Source organism: Vollenhovia emeryi, unplaced genomic scaffold, assembly GCF_000949405.1.
Source record: "Vollenhovia emeryi isolate VEMERY1.0 unplaced genomic scaffold, V.emery_V1.0 DF939174.1, whole genome shotgun sequence".
NCBI classification, from domain to species: Eukaryota; Metazoa; Arthropoda; class Insecta; order Hymenoptera; family Formicidae; genus Vollenhovia; species Vollenhovia emeryi.
In genome coordinates, this window is record NW_011967192.1 from 1,486,256 (window position 1) to 1,511,553 (window position 25,298).

At 41.2% G+C, this 25,298-nt stretch overlaps 1 protein-coding gene across 1 annotated transcript; it reads right to left on the minus strand.

Moving 5' to 3' along the window:
- Positions 1-11,566: 11,566 nt before the first annotated feature.
- Positions 11,567-24,608, minus strand: LOC105563589 (homeobox protein abdominal-B). Its single transcript, XM_012015294.1, has 2 exons — positions 23,517-24,608; positions 11,567-16,931 (listed from the first exon to the last, which is right to left on the minus strand). The coding sequence occupies exons 1-2, from the start codon at positions 24,550-24,552 to the stop codon at positions 16,438-16,440; spliced, it is 1,530 nt and encodes a 509-aa protein (XP_011870684.1). The 5' UTR covers positions 24,553-24,608; the 3' UTR covers positions 11,567-16,437.
- Between the last annotated feature and the right edge of the window lie 690 nt (positions 24,609-25,298).

Genomic DNA, 25,298 nt, shown 5'->3' on the forward strand with positions numbered 1-25,298 from the left:
CAACACCTTCGTGCGGATCCGAGTGATTATGATGTTCACTTTACAGATGAACAGAACTAGCGGGGGGAGTAGATTTTTAGAACGAAAAGAAAGCAAACTTGTCTCGCTATGTCTATACGTCATTAGGCAACTTGGGATTCAATTCTTCCGCGAGCTGTCTTTAGCAAATAATCGCGCTGTCGTGCATTTGTTCAACGGTGAAATTTGCACTTTGATCAAAAGTTTCTGGAGACTTTTCGGCCTCTGTTAAGTGAACTAGCGATATCATAGGATAGACCATTTTAACATATCAAAATCGTCATATCATTTTAAAACGTGATCTGCGTAAGAGAATATTTTCTTCGTGTGCATTTCGTGGTACACTTTCATCGTGCTGCTACACTGAGAAAATATCCGATTAAGTTGCATATCCGATGAAAAATTTGATCGGTTTTTCAATCAAATTTAATCGGTAACTGCATTTCATCGGATAAATTCCATCGGATGTACTCATGATTTAATCGTGAAACGTAATCGGAAAAATTAACCATCGGAAATACTATTTAATTTGTTTATCCGATGAACATTTTTCTCGGTGCATATTCAGCTACACCTTGCGTTTGTCTTCATTTAATGATTCTGCGAGTAATAATTTTTAAAAAAGTATCCATTAGATATGCGGAAGAAAATGTTGAAATTTGAAGCTGATTATTTTAGTTAAAACATAAATTTGTAATTTAAATTAACTAGTCATGTTCTGCCGTTCGTGAAATTAAGACCTGTTTTTGATTTACCATACGGAATTATTGACACAATTATCACTTGAAAAGGATCACAAATCATGGTCGAAACGTGAGTTTAAACGTAAAAATTTGCCAGACGTGGTCAAGTAATATTCTGAAGTTTATAAATTGGTAATTTAAATGTAAGGAATAAGTTGCATACACATAATTAATTATTCGCGTTTCAATTCCGAAAATAAATCGTCATAATCCGAACTGCTCGATTCGACCTGCGGTGATATTAATTATAATTTCAGACAACTGTCTTCGTCCACGCGGAAATCCCAGGCATAAACGCGACAGCGGAACAAAACTTTCGTTAAGAGCAAGCCGGTCCGTAGAAATTCTTCACGTTGCGAGGGATTCTCCAGCTGTACAAACTTGCGAACGGGATACGTGGCCTGCGGCGCGATTCGCGGCGGGAATCGCAAAATGTTAACCCGCTGTCAGCTCGGTAGCGGCGGCCGGTTTCGAATTAAAATGTGAGGAAACTTTAAGCATTGGCCGCGCGCGCGCCGCAACACATGTCGCAATCGTCGTTCATATTAATCCCAATTAAGGCTGAGGATACCGAGGAGCAGGTTAAAGGCTCCTCCTCTTCGCAAACCGACGGGGATACGGCGATATAATAAAATCGTAAAATGACGGTACTGGCCGTGCGCTTGGCGATATTAACCGGTCGCGGTGGCAAGGGAGCCGGCCATGAGGGAGACGGTCCTCCACACGTGAAGCATAAAATACCCGGTTAAATGCGCCGAACGAATACGAAAAAGTCTAATATGAAAAACCCCCATGCCACTTAGGAGAGACGGCGAGTTCGAGTTTATGCCGCGGAGCCCGGCCGGCCAATCGGAGCATTGGGATTTTGCGGGACGAGTAAATAAATTGGACGGAGTCGGGGCGAGCTTCCTGGAATCCGGGGGACATTTTTCTTATGGCGTGTACTCTTGAGACGTCGCTGGAAGAGACACACAATGTTGCGTGGAATGCGGAAAAGTTTGGGAAACGACCGATTTCTTGTCACATTTTTCGTCATTATAATTTTCCTTGGAACAACAAAAATAGCTTTTATGCGTTATCTACGTACGATACGTGACAGTGTTTTATGGCACGAGTTTTATTATCTCGGCAAAGATTAAAGATTATATATTATTGTGAAGCGCGGCCGTACTTTAGAAGAATGTTGAGCTTTTGTACAGTATCCGATAGGTAAAATTATCAACGTCTATATTGTGTAGAAAGACCGTACAAGATAATAAATAACAAAAGGGAATGACAGACCATAAAATTTTTCTATTTCGGATGATGTTAAAAGTATCTCTTCTCGACAGCGGAGAAGCGAGGATTACTGGCGATTTCGTTAACATGTAGCTACAAAGCGAGGACGGAGACGGAGGGACCGAGAATCGCGAGGCGGTACGTGGTGGTGGAGAACCAAGTTCCACATTTCAGCGGCAGTCAACATGGTGGCCGTGATGAGGACGATTCTTGCTCCGGCCGGAGAGAGGCCAATGGACAACGACGGTCTCGTCCCACCCCATAATGCCCCATATACTTGGCAATTTATGCGCCGAAACGTATTAAATAGCTTTCTGCCCCCACTATAATGCGCGATCCTCTCGACGGCGCGCAGGCGTCTACATAGCTGCGGCGGTAACTATATATTAAAGCCAATATTTTTAAATGCGATACACCTACATTGTAAATACCGGTGTTTTGTGCGACCCTTTCTAAGAATAGAACCCACTTGCGACATTCGGCCGCGCTGAGAGCCACACGGAGGCGATCATATGGCGCGCGCTATGGCGGGAAGGAAGAGATTCCGGCCTTTGTGCTGTCGAAGGCTGCTTCTTGTGATGTCTTAAGACTCGGCGAAGACGGCTGAGAATGTTGCGAAGTGTGTTTTAAGGAAGCATAAACGGTTAATCGATAACCGGGCAGTAATCGCGCTCCCGATCGTAAATCGCAGATAATATACATGCAAATACCGTGCAATGTGGGATTTTCACGAGCTGGCCGATTCCTCTTTCCATTAACGGCCTTTCATCTTCGTCTCACGCGAGCCACGCAACGGCAGGTGTCGACGAAAATTTATTAAACTCTTCAACCCCCTTGCGCTTCGTCTGATAGCGCATTTTTCTATTCATTAGTCAACGTCAACGAGATGAATTTATTTTCTATTATACTATGTATAAAGTTTTCAGTCAAATGTTTGTGGTATCGTAATTTACGCTGTTGGAAAATTTGAGTTTTATTCAAAAATATGACGGCTAAAAGTGTTGCGTTGAAATATTTCACACATTCGCGTATTAACCTAACGTATTGCTGTCGTGTTCATTGAACTCAAGTGTTAGATTATTAAAACACTTGAAAAAAGTGTAAAATAACGCGATCTATTTTACACAATAGATGTGTTTCGTATTATTAGTAACGTAATTTATCTATTAATTAACTTTACAGAGAAAATGTTGATTTTAATATGTAATATAAGAGTTTAAATTATTACATCTGTAAAGTATAAAAATAACTTTTTTAGTTAATTTTATCATTAAAAATATATTGATTGTACTCAAAATTTATTTTAAACTAGACAACACAAACGCGCGTCATTTGCTCTCTCTAAAAATTCGCATGATTTGACAGTTGCAAATAACACGACTGAAGCATGTCGTATCGCACAAACGAGACAGCCAGTCAGCATCTCGGAAAAGCGACAATATTTCGACACTTTCAATTATCGACTTAACGTGCTTTTTTTATATAGGAGGAGACTAGATATGACAAAAAGCACGCTCCGCGCGCGCAGTTTGTGGTTGAGCATTGTATATGTTTAAGAAGTTGTATACATGCAAAGATGTAATTGTATATGCGCAACATCAATTTAAAATAAAAAGTAACTTATCACTTACTGATACGATTCGCAACTGCACAGGTGTACATCGTTAACCATATACATATGTTAAACTGTAACAATACAAATATGTATGTGATTATTATAGACTCATTATGTAAAATCGAAATTATTATATTAAATATACTTTATATTTTATATTTTTCAAAATAGATATTTATTAAAATAATTAGATAGAATACTGAGAAAGTCTTCCTTTTACATATAAACCCACAAAATTTTATACGTATGGTTTTCTCTCTAACACTTATTCGAATCCTCGTTCGAATCACTTGAATAAATAAAATAAAAACACAGAACAGATGCTTCCTTTGCACAAGTAGCAAATAACATAAAAATGTAAGACACTTACCTCACCATTTCTCCGTCGTTGCCCGATGCCTCCTTGGCCGCCTCCTCCTCTCAGATTTCCTTGTTGCACTTCACAAGACACTCACTCGCGAAATTCATCGATCGCGCGAAATTTCGGGCACTCCCGTACGCGATGTGAAATACGCGATGAATTTGATTCGGAAGAATAGAATAATGGATAAATCACTTTTGAATTGGCGATATAAAACGCAACACGAGCACCGAAAGCATAATCTGGGATAAAGAAGTAGTTATTATGCAATAAGCGACTTTCTTTACTTCCTGTCCGTTCGAGTTGCGAAGAACGACAAAGCGAGTTGCAGCGCGAACGCCGAAGTCGCACAAATTTCTTTCTTTTCCGGAAAATGGAACAGATTACACGAAATCGATAGATACTTAAAAGCGCGGTGAGTAAACGTGATGTAACCGCGACAAAATACCACGGTTTACCTTCGTAATTTAGATGAGCTAGTTTCGTGAAATATGTATATACATTGATAAAGAGCCGTCGTCTCAACATGCAATTCATTTCTCATTATAAGTTGTAGAAACTGAGTAATTAGTCAAGGAACGTTACTTGTTACTGATAAAGGTGTACAAATCAACAGCGTTTTATCCATACATTCATCGCGATCGAGTCTTGGAAACCGATAACGCAAAAGAAATACCACGCACGGAGCGACTCTCGACACTGCCTGCCGGCACGACGTTCGGCGAGCGAGTACGAGGGGTGCGACCTTCAGGTACGCGATGGCACGCAAAAACATCGTACGTCACCGCGCCGAGAGAAAAACGGAACAAAAACAACGAACGTTGAGAATTCGTGGTCTTTTTTTGTTCCGTGACTGTTACTACGTTTTGTGTATCATTCTGCGGACTTATTGGTATTGAATAAAATTAACGATTAATTCTGTTCAATCGAGAAAACGTATCGGAACAAAAATCGTTGTTACTTAAATTCTAATTACTACACTGAGAAAAATTTTCATCGGATAAACCAATTAAATAGTATGTCCGATGGTTAATTTTTCCGATTACGTTTTCCGATTAAATTATGGATATATCCGATGAAATTTATCCGATGAAATGCAATTACCGATGAAATTTGATTGAAAAACCGATCAAATTTTTCATCGGATATGCAATTTAATCGGACATATCCGTTTGTTATCATGTAATTGGATTATCCGATTATATTTAATCGGACATTTATCTCAGTGTAAGATTAGAGATTTTACCTCAATAGTTGATGTGTGTACAAATGTATATTTCTAAATTGCAAATCTTCATTTACTACGAATCTAAAAGAGAAATGAAGCACACCGCGCTTCGAGAAAACTAATCGCCATCGTGGAAAAGAAGCCTCAACTGTTCGATAAAAAGAATTACTTTGAGGTTTGCCTTAATTTTAAAGTATTAATATAATATTAGCGTCACATATTTAATATATCCATGTTAAATTAACACAAAAATTTGTTTGTAAATCGTTTGGGACATGTGATATCTGTTTAATATAAATTTTCCAACGGTATATTTCACTCGAATGCGTTCCCTGAAATCAAATTACACATAAATTAACATCTGTTAATATTTGAAAGTTTTTACACAAACACCGCGCAGAATAGCGCAATGTTTTAAATTTTAATCATCTCCACGTATATTACAGGTTTTCTGCAGCCGTACACTGAGAAAAATGTCCGATTAAATGTAATCGGATAATCCAATTACATAATAGCAAACGGATATATCCGATTAAATTATTTATCCTCTGAAAAATGTGACCGGTTTTTCGATCAAATTTCATCGGATGTATCCATAATTTAATCGAAAAAATTAACCGTCGGAAACACTATTTAATTGGTTTATCCGATGAAAAATTTTCTCAGTGTATCTATCTCTTATTTAACATTTTTCACGTATTTCTCTAATTTTTTTCTTTACTTCGTTCGCCGAAATCACACCCTGAATTTTCCAACAGTAATCATCGCAAGCGCCAGGTCCATTCAAGTTTCATTTACACATGCGCGTGTTAATTTACAAACGGCAATAAAGCTGCGAAACGTCCGTCGTAATCCCTCATCCAGTCGACCAGAGATGGAAACTGGAGAGTGGTTCGGCAACGTCTCAATTGAGCTCGTTACTCGTTCGACCGGAATTTGAGATACAGACGAATTATTCTTTCCCTCTCTTTGCCTCTCTTCCCGACGATTGTCTATCTCCTAATGGAATTGCCAGCCCCAATACGCGAGTGGGCGAAGCTAAAGTAATAGTAAAACGTTACCAAAAGGAACCGGGAATGTGCCCTTATACTCCGTTATTTCTTTTTGCCTCGCCTTCTTCGCCGTAAAAATTGTAATTCTTGTCTCAATAAAATAAAAATATTTCTTTTTGTTGTAAATGATTTGCTACTCGCCATTAAAATATTTATACGTCGCAAATATATTCGAAAATAAAAAGAAGAGCATCCATCATATTTACAGATTATATTTACAGAATAGACAGACAACATAATCAACCAAATTTATTTGCGACAACTTTTTCCAAAACCAACCGGCTTATCTTATTTCAAGATTACCCTTGAATTAAAATCTTTCAATTGTTTTAATAAATAACTTCATAACGCAAGGTATTGCAAATATTTTGTGCATTGTTGAGAGATAACGAATTATGTACTCTGAGAAAAATTTCCATCGGATAAACCAATTAAATATCAGATAAACCAATTAAATTTCGATGGTTAATTTTCCGATTACGTTTTTCGATCAAATTATGGATGCATCCGATGAAATACAGTTACCGCTTAAATTTGATTGAAAAACCGATCATATTTTTCATCGGATGTATAATTTAATTGAATCCGTTTGCTATTATGTAATTGGATTATCCGATTACATTTAATCGGACAATACTGGGAATCTTTTCTTCGCCAGTGATTAGTTGAAATGAAAACGTAATGGGGACAATTATTCGACATATCTCAGTTTTTTGACACGCGATAATTTCATAATGTTCAGATTCCGACTGGTTGGCACTTGTCTGACTTTAAAATGTAATCAAGACGCTTTTCACTCTAAAAGGACCGGAAATCTCGGTCGAAACGTTGTGCAATTCCTTTAATAAAGTATTGCCAGATACGTCGAATAATTTTTTCCATTACGTTTTTATTTAATCGGACATTTCTTTTAGTGTATGTACCAAATAATAATGCAAGCTACATGACAAAAGATTCATCCACTCCTGCACATACAACACGGTACAGCGCGGGAGGTGAATTCTAGTGAAAAATGCAAAATGTATCGCGCTTCTCTACCTCAAAAATTCCATCAAGCAGTGCCGCAAAAATGTCGTGATGTATCTCCTGCTTTCTCCCGCTTTATAATCCAGGCGGAAAATTGCTTTTCCAGACTAACGCGCAATCCGGGCGAAATGGCAAAACTGCATCAAGCCGCGATGCAATGTCGCAAAGAGGCGTGGGAACTTGAGATTATTTTTTTCTCTCTCCTTTTTTCGCGCATCGGGGAAACTTTTATCCTTCCGTGACACGTTGAATACGGCGAAGCCGAGGTTCGCGCTAATCCCCGGAGGGAATGGAAAAGTCGGCGCACGAGTCGACTCGTAACGTGGAATTCAATTTGAGTGAAACGACAAAACTGAGCTGCAGATAGATCGCATCCCTGTCTCTCCTCGAACGTCCGACTCCGCGTGGTCCTACAAAGTTTGCGCCGAATAGGAGGTAGCGCGATTCGAGGGGCGGATATATTTCTCTCGCTGTGTTAGAACTGGCTTCACCGAATTGCCAAGAGAAGGACGTCCCGTCAACCTTTTATTAGGACAGGACCCGGGGGTCCCTCTTATTGGTCATTTTTCGGGCAATGTTGCACATCGGAACTCCCATTCGAATAATACAAGTCGCCTTTCGGCGCGGTACAAAGAAATTTATCCGAATTTCATCTGCTGATTAATGCAAATCGGAGGAATTAATGCGTACGTCTATCATCATAAAATATTTATTAGCCTGTTTGTGTAGAAGCGGTCGGCAATAGCTACATTGTAGCATTTTATACTTTCCGGAATGATTTCGCGTTTAATGCTATACGAATATAAACTATTCTTTGGCAAAATTATTTTGAGATAACAAGAATGCAAGTAGAATGAATACAAATAGAGTACGAGTAGTTCGATCAGTTTCAAGTTGCTGTGAAATATTACGCTTAGCTGATTATTTGCAACAAAGTAACCACTACGTCATCGTAACAGCTTAGATCTTAGGTAATGGAGATTGTCACTGTGGGATACAGTTCTTAAGAAAAAAAAACAAAGAAAACTTTATGTTCGAGGCTCGTGACAAATGGAAGGTTTAACCTTCGCATGCCAGGCGACGTTATTGAAGATAGAAAAAAAATTGAACTTTCGTTGCAACATTTGCGAGATATCGTTCTCGATCGGACTAGTAGTGGACGTGAAATACGACGTTCAACATAAATATTTGAATATTGACACACTGAGAAAAATTTTCATCGGATAAACCAATTAAATAGTATGTCCGATGGTTAATTTTTCCGATTACGTTTTCCGATTAAATTATGGATATATCCGATGAAATTTATCCGATGAAATGCAATTACCGATGAAATTTGATTGAAAAACCGATCAAATTTTTCATCGGATATATCCGTTTGTTATCATGTAATTGGATTATCCGATTATATTTAATCAGACATTTTTCTCAGTGCAGACATATAAATTGATCGAAACGAAAAGAATTAATGAACATTGCATTTGAAGACAAATTACGTCAGTGCTTTTACAATTAATAACAAAGCAATACCTATCAAAGTCTTTGAAGCATGTCAAATACTCACACTGAGAAAAATGTCCGATTAAATACAATCGGATAATTCAATTACATAATAACAAACGGATATATCCAATTAAATTGTATATCTGATGAAAAATAAGATCGGTTTTTCAATCAAATTTTATCGGTAACTGCATTTCATCGGATGTATCCATAATTTAATCGGAAAAATTAACCACCGGAAACACTATTTAATAGATTTATCCAATGAAAAATTTTCTCAGTGCACAAATAAGTATGTAAACCTAATATAATCTATTCAATATAACTAAATTTATTTCAAAATTATTCATTGCAATTAATATTCCCGAGAGTTTGTGAATTAGAAACCATGTGTATCCCAGTGAGAAATGATTCGTCGATCGACGTTGAAACGACGTCGAATCGACATCGACACCGTCGAATTGACGTCGATTCGACATCAGTTCGACGTCGATCGACGAATCATTTCTCACTGGGATGTGGTACAAACCATTTAGATAATTATAATTATCAATTTCGATCTCCCATGAAGTCACTCAACATAATTATCACTTGTACTTGTAGTATATACATACATATATGTACGTAATTATCGTTTTGATGATCACTGCACTATTGTGTAATTATCTGATCCTTATTTAAAAACATAAAACTCCACTTCATTTATGAATTACTCAATACGGTGACTCAAGCAATGACGAAACAAAATCACTATATGAAACGTCTATTAAGTTTTTTTTTTTTTTAAACAGATTATCATGAAAGTTCAAGTCTTTTTATATAAATATAAATGTTTATATATATTTAATTTGATTTACTCTATAAGAGTCAGTCAGAATCACCACTAAAAATAGTGAATCCACCGATTAGCTTCGAGAGAGTATGTAGCTGCAAATGATGGCTTCACAATATTACTCACATGCTAGCGTGACAACATAATTACCTAATATAAATTATTAGTTATCTATGAGCAATAGGAAAACTTCAAATGACGTCGTATCCAAGTGTTACATCATTACTCGTCGCAGTATCACACACAACTGGGGATACGAGTGAAACTAGGGCAGGATCAGAAGACAGCGACAAAGGTTTCTAATTTTTTTTTTGTATCAGTCGAAGGGTCAGACTTTTCAAGCGCTCCGCCGTTCTTGCCGTTGGAAAAACATCGGATGTGGCTTGGACCCCCTTTTTTTTCTTTGAAAAGTTGGACACTCGACTCAATGGTTGGCACTATAGTTAGTAAAAAATATTTTTACCATATTTCACTAAATATCCGAACTACGTGCTTTTGAGTCATTCAAACTCGTTGTTGTACAAAAAATAATACATTTGAACAATTTAATCGGAAATTATTGTTTAAAATTCGAAACTTAAATAAAACATTGGAAAAATGATTGAATTGTCGAAATTAGGCGAATATTATAATTTTTTTATACTTTCATTTCGCGCGCGCGCGTTCAAGCATTCTTTACCTTAATAAATTGAAATATCTTTTGTCCAACAGAACTTTTTCAATTACTATCGTTTTACTGTCAAAAAGATTCTAAAGATTTTCCGTATCTTTGGATTTATTAATTATTGTATCTCTCTGAATTTCCATTACTCTGTTGCATTCTTAAGTTAAATAAACATATATTGGGTAAATATAGAATGGAAGTTAATTTTTTCGTAAACTACAGATAATCTATTGTGTTGTATGCGTACTTAATACTTACCGATAAATTTTCAATTAGAAGTCCTTTTCGACAAATCCTATAAAATCCTAGAATATAATAATAATCCTATGACTAAAAGAGTTTTATTTAATCCTATATTTTATTTGACAAAGTCTAAGTATGTCCATATTATGTATTAATTTAAATATCTTACACAGTTTACACAATCTTACGTAATAATTAATTTAATATCCAGTTTTTAAATATTGAAATGAATTTTAATAACTCTAAAGTACTCGTTACTATTATACTTTTATAGTATTTAAACAAAACATAATATGCAAAAATGTGCTTTGTACTTAAATGACTTGCCTATATTAGATACAATCTGGATCCGCAATGTTTACTAAAAATTTGCATACAATTAATGTTCTAATTGCATACAACAGCTATTTAAAATACAAATATGTAAATTATATAAAATATACACATCCTGTTCTACTAAATAATTGTATGCTACAAGAATTAGTCAAATTAAAAATATCAAAGCAGCCTATAATTATATTTGAATAGTTTTCAAGAATTTTCAATTTAAAATTATTACCAAGAATTATAAAAATTTGATATGTAATTGTGTGGATACAACAGAAATATTTACTTCGTAAAATACATTGTAAACAACTATTTAAACGAAATTTTGATTAACCATTGTATATTCTTGTTTGACGGAAGGAAACTTCATACTTTTTTTCTGCAATTACTTTGGCACTAATATAACATATTTTATTATTGCACTTCGATACAGGAATAATCTTGTAATTTTATTTACAAGTAGCATATAATTTCTACCTTACGGACATATCTTAATATCATACAAATACAATTAAAATGTGAATGGATAAATGTAGGAATGGAAAAAATTGAATAAAATGCACACATTTTGAAAAAATATGTTTAAAAATAACGGAAACAATTTGCATTTACTGCATTTCATACTTTTCTCTCAAGTCCTAGACATGTCAATAAAAAGTAATAAGGTCGCAGTTTAAACACTTTTTCAACTCTTAAAAAAATGTTTAATTTTAATTTTAAATAAATTAAAAATTTTCGTGGATTAAATAGCATTACGTATTGATAAACACATTAGGCAATAAATAGAACGCGTAATGAATTCTTAAAAATAACATTTTATCGGAGAGAAATTACAGATACTCAAGAAAATATTCTGTAATATTATGCTTCGATATGTTGACATATTAACAGATGTAATTTTTGCGTCATTTTATTACTTTTATCCGTAATGCATTTAAAGCCACAAAAATTTGTAAAATAAAAAATTGTTTAAACTCGCAAAAATAATATTTTATAAGGAAACAATGTAAATATAGAATTATTATGCAAGTTTTGCTAACATGTTGAATAAAGAACTATAATAATTGCATGACTCACTATTGACAGTGTCGAAATATTATACAAAATTAAAAATTTTGCAATATCCTGAGTGCTTTTAAATAAACTATATCATACCTCTAACTTTTTCAGGATATGGAAAATTATAATTTCATAGTACATAAAATGTCAGCTTACATGAAAGCAAATTTACATTATATTTTAATGTACGTCTGTTAAAATGTATTATAAAAGGATTGCAAAAATATTTTTCTTCATTATTTTTGCGTGCATAATGGGTTGAACATAACTAATTTTGTAAAAAACCGTGACGATTTATTTGTAATATTTTGTTATATGTTTTTGTTATATGCGATATAAGGATGGAGATTTTTTAACGGAATATTAAACAATTAATATTTACGCATATAATTTACAAATACAGCGCATGATAATATACAATATGAAGTGACAAATCAAGAGAAAGATGATTAATGTGTGAAGAGCAATATTGGACAACATAAACGGTACATGTGTGATTTTTACACTTATTTCATGTATCGGTAATAACTTGGTGCGTTATAGTTTTGTTATCGTCTATATAAAAATAACAGAAAAATATTTTAGCAATTAAGTCACAAAAAAATATTTAAAAACATTTTTATATAAAACAATTTCTTTTAAATAAAAAGGTGCTTTTCTCACAAGCATCCCACTTTCCTTTTCCAGCACCTCAACGACACAACATATAACTTTAGTTTTAGATTACTCATTCTACGAATTTTTCAGACTATCGGTCAAAAATTAGTACAATCTAAAGCGTTAGGAAATTTTTACGAATTAGAAAACATAAAATTTCCGTTTGTGTGTTAAGAGAGCGGAAATTTCTCTACAAATTGGGCACCGTAAAAACTTGTGGGTCGGAAAATCAAGTCAGTATTTAGAGCGGACAAAGATAATAATGTGTATTTACTTCCTTTCCCCGTTCCTCTACTGTGTCCGTGTGAGCGTGTGTGTAGATTATTGTAATAATGTTATTATTATAGGTTGATAGGTACATACAAAACAACACACAATAAAAACAATAACATAATATTAACGTGACGCTCACAATAATAATCATAATAATATTAATAATAATATAATATAATATAATAATAATCTTAAGAATTTTTTTTAATAGTCATAATAAACATCATCAGTGGTATATTTAATAACTAATTACAATCGACTTGCGGCAAAGCTTCGGACGGCACGGTAAACGCAACAGGATCGCTGCCGTCCGGTCGAAATTTCCCATTTAATAATTTCACTTGAAATTACCTCGTTATCATTTATATTGTATTATATTATCGCCGTTACATAATTAACCGTTACAGTACCGTGGCAGAACTATACAGTTTTCCGGAACTCAGTCTCTCACGAGTTCAAATTCACTCTATACGGATCCACGTCCTATCGTCGCGCTGTCTCTACGCTTCCTCTCGACTCAGCCGCATTTATCTGTGTACCATCGTTCGCAGCTATCTCGTACGCTTAAGAATTTTCAATTCACGGTTATATCCTGTTTTCATTTCTCTCATCTTCTCTCTATCTCTCTCTCTCTCTCTTGCATCCCGATTTATCCACCTCTCTTTCCCTTATCTCTTTCTCTCTCTCTCTCTTGCTCCCTCTCTTTTCCTATCGATTCTTCCAGTGCAAAGCGCGCGTCCACTTTTCATTTTGTACCACAAAACATACATTCGTATCCACAGCCGTGTGACACGTTCGTACACCACAAATGCTCAAATGAAACAAATGCTCTTGCTTACAGAAAACATACGTACATATATGTGCACGAATACATATTTTACACGCATACATATATATACGTACACGCCCCATCCGAACACACGCATGCATACACATACACAAAATACATGTATATAATATATTGTAGCCATTCACACGGACTCGGCGGTCCTTTGTAATTTAGATAAGTTGCACCTTAGAATAGAGATCCAGTGGGATAGTTCCTTTTTCATTTAACATCTCTGATTAGATTACCTACTTACTCGCTGATGTTCTGTTGAAAATTGTATTCCGGCCGCGCTTAGGACTTCGTTCATACGAGATCGATTTTCTTTTACTACGTTCGCTTCTCGTCGTGAAAGACATGAGCACGGAGGGGAGGAGGGGGGGCCTTAAACAAAAGATGTAGAACGACCGGAAGACGTCCGTCAGGTGACATATCCATTGGATATATTTACAGAGATCAATACTTGTGACAGTCACTGAACGCAAAAAAATACACGCGTATACATATATATATTAATCATTATCAATGATTATGTATATGTAATGATTGATAATTATTAATCAACAAATACTTTCCTCTTAGAGATTTTTAAGTCTAGCCGAAAGCGTAAAATATCATCAATAAGAGAACATACCCGCGATTCAATTATATTTAATCGATTTTTAATATTAAAACTTAACGAATGTCGATTTTAGGATATCGATCGATATCACGTTCAGTTTTTGTCCAATACTTGGGATACCCAATGGTAATGAAGTATTATTATAAAGTACGAAAAATTTAGAAAAATTTTCGGCGCTGGGTTTTTAGCAACGTAAGCCAAAAAGCCCTGTTTATCACGTGTTATCGATTATTATCATATAAATAACGCAATTGTACGCTGTCGCGTCAGCAAGTGGTAAAGTTTAGAGCGTTAAGTACCACAACCTTTTGTTCCTTTCACGGCAAGAATTTCGCCCGCGCGCGGAGATGAAAATACTGAGAGCGTACGATTTTGACCCTGCGTAACACCATAATTTTTGTGAACATCCCAAACTCAGCCTAGAACGGCACAATCGACCACTAATCTGGCTACTAGGTATATGTTTAACATAAATCGTTTTTCTTCGATATTAGTTTAAGAATTATAGGTACTAATTTGCGATCCTTGGTAGGCGATTAGTACGACATTGTGGACGTAGCTACCTAAATTTTCGGATAAGCCTACACCGACTTCAAAATTTACCACACACTTCGTTTTCGTCACGACAGGCAAATAATCGAACGGCAAGAAAAGAAGGCATTTATCTCACAAACTACCTTTGACTTTCCGTTTTGAATCGAGAATCGTCACTATTAATAACATAATGTTCCGACGAACGTGGACTACGCTGCAAGTTTGGTTAGATCGTTTATCGACGATAATTGACATTTAAATATTACCGGGAACAAACACTTGACGCGAGTCCACATGTCAATTTTATGATCCACGCTTCGTTAACGTTTTAAGAAAATAATATTCAAGAAAACAGATATAAGAGCGTTAAATGACGAGTAATAATAAACCCTTTGCTAGTACTAGCCTTTAGTATTATCTAGTTGTACGTGGGTAGTCGACAAGATTTGCAAGGTCTTCAATGCGATCGTATATAACCCATACCGAAGTGAAAAGTTAATTTAAAGAGCGATACACATGCACTTACGCGAGATCAGTGAGTCCACTTACCCCTAAGAGCGACCCATCCGCTTTACAACTTGCGATTCTCGACGGACCGTCCAGCCCTAACTGCAAAATCAATGGTGTTTGATTGAATCAGCGCCGGGTGTAACTGCAACGATACGTTCCAATCTCCAAATGTGCGACCCGGGCCCAACAATAGACAGGGATGTAAGACAGAGTTAAACATACGGCGCGACTGGAGGAGGAAAGAGGAGGCTCTGGGCGGTGGGAGGAATAGGGGTACACTAAGTGACATTAATTACCTCTTTACTTTATGTCTATATATATATATAACTGGAGAAAATACTACCGAATTACGAATTGGACAGATTGCTTGGTGTCGCCTGATGACGCATACTATTCGTGGAGTAGCGGCACCCGACACCGACACTCGAAAAGAGTCTTCGGACCGCTTGAAATAGTGGCCCCAAACGCGCCCTTTCTATACAGTAGCGAGGTCTTCGCCCGATTGAATAATAATAATATATAATTAATAATTAATAATATAATTAATAATTAATATACTACGCGCGAGCTTTTTCTTTCCTTAGTAGAAGCAGTCTTTGAACGGCTGCTCGACAGAGTCCATGAGTGTTTTTTGTTTTTTTCATCGAATTCCCGTGGACGTGGATATTGATCGACGGTTTAGTGGGATCACCTCAGTTCTACCCGAGGCGTCTCGATGGGTTTTTCTCTGGGGCGTTCGGTGCGTTCAGGCGGCCAAGCCATGAGGCGTTTGGTGTAGGAGAGCGGGATACTGTTGAGCCACGTGCGCCAGCTGATGATGATGGCTGCCGGAGTGTGCGTGCGTATGTGTGTGTGGATGGACTACGGCCGTGGCGGGCGTTATGGTGCCCGACGACGACGACGACACGTGAATCGGCGGTAGCGGCGTCTGGGACTGCGGTGCGTGGAGGCTATGGCTGTGACCTGCTACCAGGCTGCTATGGCTGCCCCCGTGGCTGCCACCGCTGCTGGACGAGGTATGGCTGTGATGATGATGCCCGAATACGACCCCAGAGAAGGCCACGGGTCACTGATGATGCTTCGTGGAGCCGTTCGCGTGATGCGCCTGCGCGACCACGTGGTGACTCGAGGGTGGTGCGTGCGCGGTGCTCGGGTGGTGATGACTGCCGGTCGCCGCGTGGTGATTCGCATTGTTGGCGCTGCTGCTATTGTTGTTGTTGTTATTCTGCGTTTGGGTCTGCCGCTGGCTGTTCTTCTTGTTCTTCATCCGACGGTTTTGAAACCAGATCTTGACTTGGCGCTCGGTCAGATTCAGGTTACGCGCGAGCTCCCATCGCTTCTGCTTCGATACGTAAGCGTTGAAGAGGAACTCCTTCTCCAGCTCGAGGGTTTGGAACTTGGAGTAAGGTTTGCGTTTCTTCCGCACCGTCACCTGGCCCGTCCACTCCAGGGGGTTGGAGCCGCCGCACCCGACGCCCATCCCGGCTACGCCAACCCCGACACCCACGCCCGCAAGCGAACCTGCGGGAAACAAGGAGGATGGGGAGGAACCCCACATCACTTAACACAATTAGTTTGTCGATGATAAAACAACCTAGCTGCTAGCTAGTAATATTCGGTAAGGAAATTCTGTCTCAAAGACAGGGACGACTACCAATTTGCAAAGTGGGTCTCGGTGTCACTTGTGCTTTCGATTTTGCAAGTTTCGCCGTAGCTTCATTCACGTTAGATTATAAGATTACAATCGATAATCGAAATGCATAAATCAAATAAAACGAATGTCACAGATACTGTGACGTTTATTACTGCTCGTAGACTAGTTCCTAGTCGTTGGTACACTCGAGCGGATTTTGAATGAAGAAAGTGGTTGTGCCTGTTCCTTTTTCTTACAGTCGCCGCCATTCGTTACTACGAAGTGGCTGGCAGAAATGAGCGCAAATACATCGGTTCGTTAGTTGGCGCACCGGCGCGTAACCGATACCGTTACTCTTTCTTTTTTAATAAACGTTCCGTAATCGTTCATTATAAATAACATTCTGCCATCTAGATCGCATAATAAATTAATAAAAGTAGACTGTGTTTATTTAACGCGATTTATCGTCTCGCGTATATACGCATATTAGTCCCGGAAAATTGCCGGTCTGACTAACGTACTCGCTATCGCGATTCTAGAAAAATTGCGAGCTTTAAAAAAAGAGAGAAGAAAGAGGCGGATATCTAGTAATAATTACATTCAATTAAAATGTCCGGATCGCCGCTAATTACGAACGCGGGAACGCAGCTACACGTATTAATTCCTGGTAAGATTTGTTCTCGTTTTACGTAACGAACGGCATTATTTCGTCAGCCGAGGATTATTTGAAAAAGTGCATTGCCCAGAATTTCCATATCAAAAGTGACGACTCGGCGTCCACTCGTTCCCATTTTTTTCGCGCGTTCGGGTTCCGTACGGGAAGCTAGAACCGCGTAGGGCGCGTCAGCGACTAAATCCGTGCCTGATGCAACTCTCCGAATGTCAAAGCGTGCACTCCAGCTGCATGTGCGTGCGCAACGTTATTCGACCATACACACGCGTATACGTACACGTGTACAACATGCGCACGAGGGTTGCCGTGGTCGTTCCTGGCACAGTGGTATGATATAATTGGACCGGTTCTACTAACCGCACGAAAAACATGAAGCCGGAGTTAGCGCGCAACCGTTGTTAGGCTCGTTCTCTCTAGAGCGTCTCGGCTGGCCGGTGGTCTTTAACAGGGCACACTATGCTCCGTTGCAAACCCAGAATGTGGAGCGACGCGAATGCATTTGTTAAAGCGGAATATACGATGGGATGGTGCAAGGTACACGCGGCGAAGCCGCGCCGGTGGAATGAAGCGATTACGAAAGCTCGCGACTCATCCGTCTATCTTTAACCCAGCCACGGACTGGATAAGCGTCTTGGTGTACGCAAAATGCAACAACATTATTTCTATTCGCCGAGTTGTGCGTTTGGCGATACTTCACACTTGTCGCGCGTTTAGAAGAAGGGGTTGTTTCTCGGAGCTGGCTACACTTTGCATTGTACAAGATGCCAACTGCTCTCTCATCGTTGCGATTAAATATAAAATGAATAATTTGATAACAAGAATCTCGGCCGACAAGACTTTTTTTAAGGATTAGAAGGCATCGGGTCGTCTATCTTTAGCCTATCTTAGCCTATCTGGGAAGATACTACTGCCGGGTACAACATTGTTTGATCCGTCGGAACATGTGCGTGCCGCGGGCGCCATTCGCGCAACATTATAATATCTTGGATGTCATGCAGATATCTTTATGTATCCCGGTTGACAGTTCTCTAGATTTATTGCTATTAAAGCTATAATTTCTCTCTTACAGCTTAAGCCGTAAAACAAAAACGCATAAACGCAAGTCACTTAACGTGCAAATTATTAAAATTGATATCTCAAATATCTTCCTCGATAAAATACGCGTCTGCGCAAACGAAGAATTTCCCTCCGCGAGAGCTCTTTACCCCAGTTGAGTTCTCAAATTTTCCTCTATTTTCCGTCCACGAGACCTTTCTCTTTTGATATGCTCTCTTGTTGCCTCGGTGCGATTGCTTAAGCGATAAGAATGTATTACGCGTCGAAACGTAAAAAATGTCTAGCGAAGGTCAATACTCCCGCTAAAATGTAAAAATTATTTAACAAAGGTTAGAATTCCCGCAAATGGTATAAGACGAAGATAGAGGGCATATATTAATGTGCAAATTAATGACGTATTGCTAAACATCAGATCTAGTGTCGCGAAAATTTCGGAATAAATATTCCGGCTAAAAGGTATGGACGTATTAAGAGCTCGCGTTTCAAAATAATTCACAACTAACTACCAGTCAATCTCATACAAATGTGTATGTCCTCAATCCTTTACCCTAGTTTAGTTTAATTTCTTCTCCAAATCAATATTCTTCTCCAAATTGATCTTACACATCTCGTCAAAAGAGTATTTTTGACATTTATTATAACGCATAAAACATTGAGAAATTAAAAGATATCATTTATATCTAGAGTTAAAAAAACGTATAACCTAAGATATAAAATTGAAACAATTATAACACCTACGAAATGAACAACAAAAAGGACGATATATTAAAAAATTGTGAAAAACATTCGGTGGACCGTTCAGAAATTGTAGCAAGTCTGCCGAACTGATAGAAATAGTCGAAGGGTTCATAACCGGGGGTTGTCGCGTGAAACGGGAGTGCAATATCGATTGGAAGCATTCGACATCCTTCCACGTCCTATTTTTATCCTATTTTCATTATTAACTTGCGTGAGTTGGCACATGTAGTATACAAATTAGATACAAATTAAGGAGCTCGATAAATATTTCAACATTTTTAAAAACGTAATATATGTACATATTCAACTTCTCACCCCAAGTACCTACCGAGTGACGTAACGGGAATACTTGAATGACTAATTATACAATGATACGGAATTAATTATACAATTCATTCAATTTACATTTAAATATGCAGAAGATTAGAACCAACAAATAAATAGTGAAAAACCGTTATCTCTATTTTTTTTAGCAACGTGTTTCATCTCAAAGAATCGCAACGTACACAGTAAAAAATAAAATGTTAACGTTAACAGTTTTTACATGTTCCAAAGAGTCCACTCTAAATTTTACGTTAAAATAATATTTATCGCGCGTGTTACTTTTTGACAAATTATAAATGTTAATTAATCAACGCTATACTTCACATTTATGTTTATGTTCTTCCAACCTTAAGTGTGATGTAATAAAAACGGACAGGATAAGTGAAATGTACGAATAGCTACAAATCAGAATAGTTGAAATAATTTTTAAGAAATGTCGATATTACATGTTTCGGTTGACTTTGTGAAACAGTTGTGTTAAAAAAAACTCAAAATAATATTAAAATTTTAAATAACACACATAAAGTTATTACGTTAACATAAATATAACACATAAAAATGTTACGAAGATAATAACATATATGTTTTATGTTAATTTTACATTAAAGTAAGAATCAAATACTTGCTAACACAAGAAAATTTTAACACTTGAGCACACGATTTTTTTACTGCGTAAAATGTAAATAAATAAATGAATACAAATCTAAATTCTTTCAGATAAAAAGTAAATTAATCTCGCGCGGCTTAGAATTTTACTATTCGTACAAAACGACGGACGGGCCACGTTTCCCGGTGAAACCGGCGGGCTTGATAAAGTCATACTTTATGCTAAATTTATTCTGGCCCGTGATATAAGTGCGCATAATGATGACCGGTAGGCCTCAAAGGCTTAATTAAGCGCGGACGTCAATCCGCGGGTAATAAACGCGGACCGATAAACGTCCCGGCGAGCCGCGTTCTCCCGACGACGTCGGAGATAATATCTCACGGGAGAGATCGACTTGCGTCGGAGACACCTGGCCGCTGACATTGTCCCCCGAGATCGCTCGGACTTAGGGCCACGGCACGCGGGAAAACTCGAGCGGCAAGACCTTGAGACGTAAGGGAAGCGCCCGGTCGCGGTCGACGACGTAAGCGTACACTTTCAAACTCAAGCAACGCTGAAAATTCCGTCGAAATTCTTATTGTCCCGCGTTCCAGGCCGATATTCGCAGTCGGATCTCATACTTAGGACCGCCCTTATCTTGGGACGTTGAAACATTTTTCATTAGCAACGTCTAGTGTTTCCTTGACCACACCTGGCATCTTTAATAATACAGAAAATTTATTGCGGAAAAAACATTACCTCAGCCAGGGTTTGAACCTGGACCTTCCTACACTCTAGGCGGGCGTCTCGTCAATTCGACCACCGAGGCATGTGATAATATTCGTCGCAATAACAGTATAAAGATGTTGTCTACGCGTATACTTTCGACTTTCGTGAACCGCGCGCCGATAAGGGTTGTCGGCCGTACTGTCGAATACGCGATTTTTAAGTTTTCCCTCTCCCCCTCCCCCCCTTTTCCAATTGCGTGGGATATTTCGTTAGCTACGGAGTGCCTGAAGATGATCTTGAGGCGACCTTAAATATAAGACCTGACCAGGGTGGGGAAAGTTACTTTATAAAAGTATCTAGTTACAGTTTCTTCGCTAAAAATGTAACTGGTTACAGTTACAAGTTACCAATTATGAAAAGTAACGCGTTACAGTTACTTAAAAAGTAACGAATCGTTACTCTGCAGTTACTTTCTTGCAATGAAAATAAAAATGTTAAATCTGCATTTGAATTGTAAAGCGTTGGATAAAGGCGTTTACGCGTAAGTGCAAGGCCTGATGCAATCTGTGGAGGTTTAAAAAATATATAAAGTAACTATTAAATTAGTTACTAGTTATCGAGAACTTGTGAGTTAAGTTACAGTTACAGATGGAGAGAGAGTAACGAAGTTAAAAGTTAGAGTTACAAAAAAAAAGTAACTGTACTGTAACTTCGTTACAAGTAACGAGTTACTTCCCAAGCCCGGAGCTGACTGCAAATATCACTCCTGGGCGAGTTTTCCCGCGTGCCACCGGCCTTAATCTGGGAATTCGGCGCGAATGGTGCCAGCGGCGCACTCTCTGGTGCCGAGCGAACGGGCAGAGATAATGGAGCCGCCATCTATTGGGCTACGCTTAAACTATACGCGGGGGCCCCGTACGTCTCGCACATTTCGTATGTGCGGCACGCTCGCTCGCTTGCGCGCGCACACGCACGCACTCCTTCCTCCCCTCCACCCCGCCGCCCCGCGCGCGCATACGATTAGCCGCGACGGCCGATCACGCGAACGTTATCTCGGTTATCGGAGCGTCGTCGATGGCGCTCGCACCGGCAACAAAGTACACGATAAGCCGCCAGCGAGCGGCGGGCGATTTTCAGAGGGACGCCGGCGACACGATCGATGAGAGATACGCGCCTTCTCTCTTCGCGCACCTGATATGAAATTCAAATATTTCCACGCGAAAGGAACGCCGGACTGCCGCGACGTAATTACGCCGGGTGTAATTTACAATCCGCGGTGTATCGATTGTATCGTGAGCGAGAGACGTATGAATTAACGCAACTCTGGAAACGCCAGAGGTATTTCATTACCGCGGTGATTTACGCTATCGCGATACGCCCGGGTGGACGTTTGAGAAAAATAAAAACCCGGGAGAGGATCAACGACACATTTTGCAAGGCGCGCATTTTAAGTCCGCCGAACGGTACCTCCCGTTCCCGCGAGCGCGACGATTCCGTCGCGGTTTCCCGCGAAGGCGGACGCGCATCGCTCGCGGGGCAAAGCGGGTCGCATCTGGTGCGCCGATCTTCCGCGAGGGAACGTCGGGGGACGTGGTGAAAAAAAAAAACAAAACATTATCGTCCGAGAGCAGGGCAATGGGGAAGATAGCCCCGGCGACAATACGAGCGCGCGAAACAGCCGTTAGCCGGAAAGACCGAACGCCTGCACGGGTCATGGAACGGATCAGCTGATCGGAGGCGCGCGCCAGAGTTTACGAGTTACGGCCGCCAATAAACCCGCCGCCGTTCGTTGTTGCTCATGCGACGTTTCATGGGTTGCAGGGTCCCGCAGAAAAGGACGGGAGAAGGGACGAAGGACAAAAGAGGAGAGAAACGGTGTGAATGAACGATGACCGCGGTCGTCGCTCGTGCCGAATAGGCTCGCCGCGGAGTACCCCCCCTTCCCTCCCCCTCCCTCTCCCACCCCCCCCGAGACGCCCATTTTAGGAAGTCACGTGCGATTAGTGTAAATTACCCGGCGGATCTCTTTGTCGCGGCGCGCGCCACGCGCGTCGCGCCGCGCGCGCGAAGAAACGTCTTGGTCTTCCCCGGGCCGGGGAATTAATTGCGAATATCGCTCGACGGGGCTGTCGTCGGTTTCAGCCCTTCGGGCATTACGTCGATTTACGGCAACTTGGGCGGACTTGCCGCGTCACGAATAGCGGACGAGCGATTCTGATAAATGAATTTTGTCCCGCGCGGACGAAAGAGCGAACACGGCGAAGGTATACCGTTAGGAAACGTTAAAATAAAATGTTCTTTCGTCGCGCGTATAAAGCTTAAAGAAGCCGCAGAGCAGGGGGTCGGTTGTTAGAATAGGGAAAGAGAGCAGGCTGCTGCCCCCGGCAGGTCGGAGTAGATGCTTACCTGGAGGTGGGTAGGGGCTGGAAGTAACAGGCTCGGGCGCCCCGTAGTTTCTCAGGCCGCCGTATCCGTCGTGGGGAAAGGCACCTTCCGCGGCGACCATAGCGGCAGCGACCCTGCCGCGGTCGTCCGCCGCGGATGGCGCCAGATACGGTACCCCCGCCTGCGAGTGAGGATGATGGTGGCCGGCCGTGTCGACCGGGTGGTGATGCCTCGCCGTCGTGTACGGGGCGTAGTTGCACCAGCTCTGGGAGAAGCTCTGGTGGCAGGAGGAGACGGCCGGGTCGGCGGCGCCGGTGGCACCGGTGCTGGAGCCACCGGTGCTCGACGTCGTGGTGGCCGCGCCGGCCGAGTTGTAGGACTTGTAGTCCGAGGTAGAGCCGGCGGTGCTGGCCGAGCCCGCGGTGGCGGCCGCTGGCGACCAGAAGAGGCCGGCCTTCCGGTTGTCCCTGGAGGAGCCGGAGGTGGAGGTGGGATCGGCCGCCAGGTTGTAGTACGTGGGGGGATTGTTACCCCCGTAGGCCTGATGATGGTTCAACGACTCGCCCGGCGTGGACGAGTAGTGGGAGTCCTGGGGATGGTGCGGGCTGTAGCTCCAGCCGGCCTGGGAGCCGGCCGAGTGCGAGTGCCGTATGACGCCCGCCGCGCCCGCCGCGCCCGACGACTCGACGCAGACCTCCCCGTAGGTGGTACCACCGCCTCCCGGGGTCGCCGTCAACCTCTTGGCGGGTATGTGAAGTGGCCCGGCCGCGCTGTTGCTCGCCACCGAGGAGGCGCTCGGCGAGGTCGAACTGGCGCTCGCCGTGGGCGCCGGTGGCGCTGTCGTTGCCGATGAGACCGGTGCACCAGGTGAGGTCGGCGTGGTCGCTTGCTGGTGGGAACCCGGCGTCGAGGTCGCCTGCTGCTGGTGCTGCTGAATCGATACGAGGGCCGAGGCGGTTGGTGGAACTGGCGGCGGGCTGTCCTCGTAGAGGGAACCGTTCATCATGGCCCACCAGGTCACCCCGGTGGAATTCCCCGCTCCGGTTGCTGTCCCCATCGGCGTGACGGAGCCAGGGTGGCCCACGCCGGAGCCACATAGCGGCGCGGCGTGAACATTATCGTACAGCGTCGCCGTCGAGCAAGCCACGTGATCGGCGATGGTGCAGATGATGACGGTTTATTGCCGGTGTTACAACGATATTTGTGCCGAGCGGCGATGGTCCCGGGTCACCGCCGCGCGGGTTCGGTAGTCGAATCGCGGATCCGAGCGAGACGGCGGTGGTCGACCGGTGCAGGAGGTTCACCCCGTGCGCGAGAGTCGTCGCGTGGTCATCGCGATAAGCGTAGAGGCGGGTACGCGGATCAGCTCGGTGTTTCGGCCGAGACGTACGAGTCCAGCGCGTCACCGAGAGTCGACACACGTCCGTGGATCCTCAGCGAGGAGCGAGAAACGGAGCGCTCATCGCGATCGAGCCGGCCCGCGTTGGCCCGTCAATTCACGGAGTAAATAAAGAAAGCGCGTGCGGAAGGTGGCGGAGGCGCGGTGGCGGCGAGCGGAGGCGGGTGGGGATAAGGAAAATCGTGCGGGTACGCGCGTCGCGCGTCCGACCGGGGGTTGGCGGCGAGGGGGAGAGGGTGTGCAGCGCCGCGGCAGACAGGTGGAGGGGTAGATAAGCGTGGGACAGGATAGAGACGGAGGCGCGATAAAGTGCGTGGCAAATCCGCGGACGAGAGCGGTCCACGCGCGGCGCGACGACGACGACGACGGCGGCGTTGACGGCGTTGACGATGTTGACGACGTCG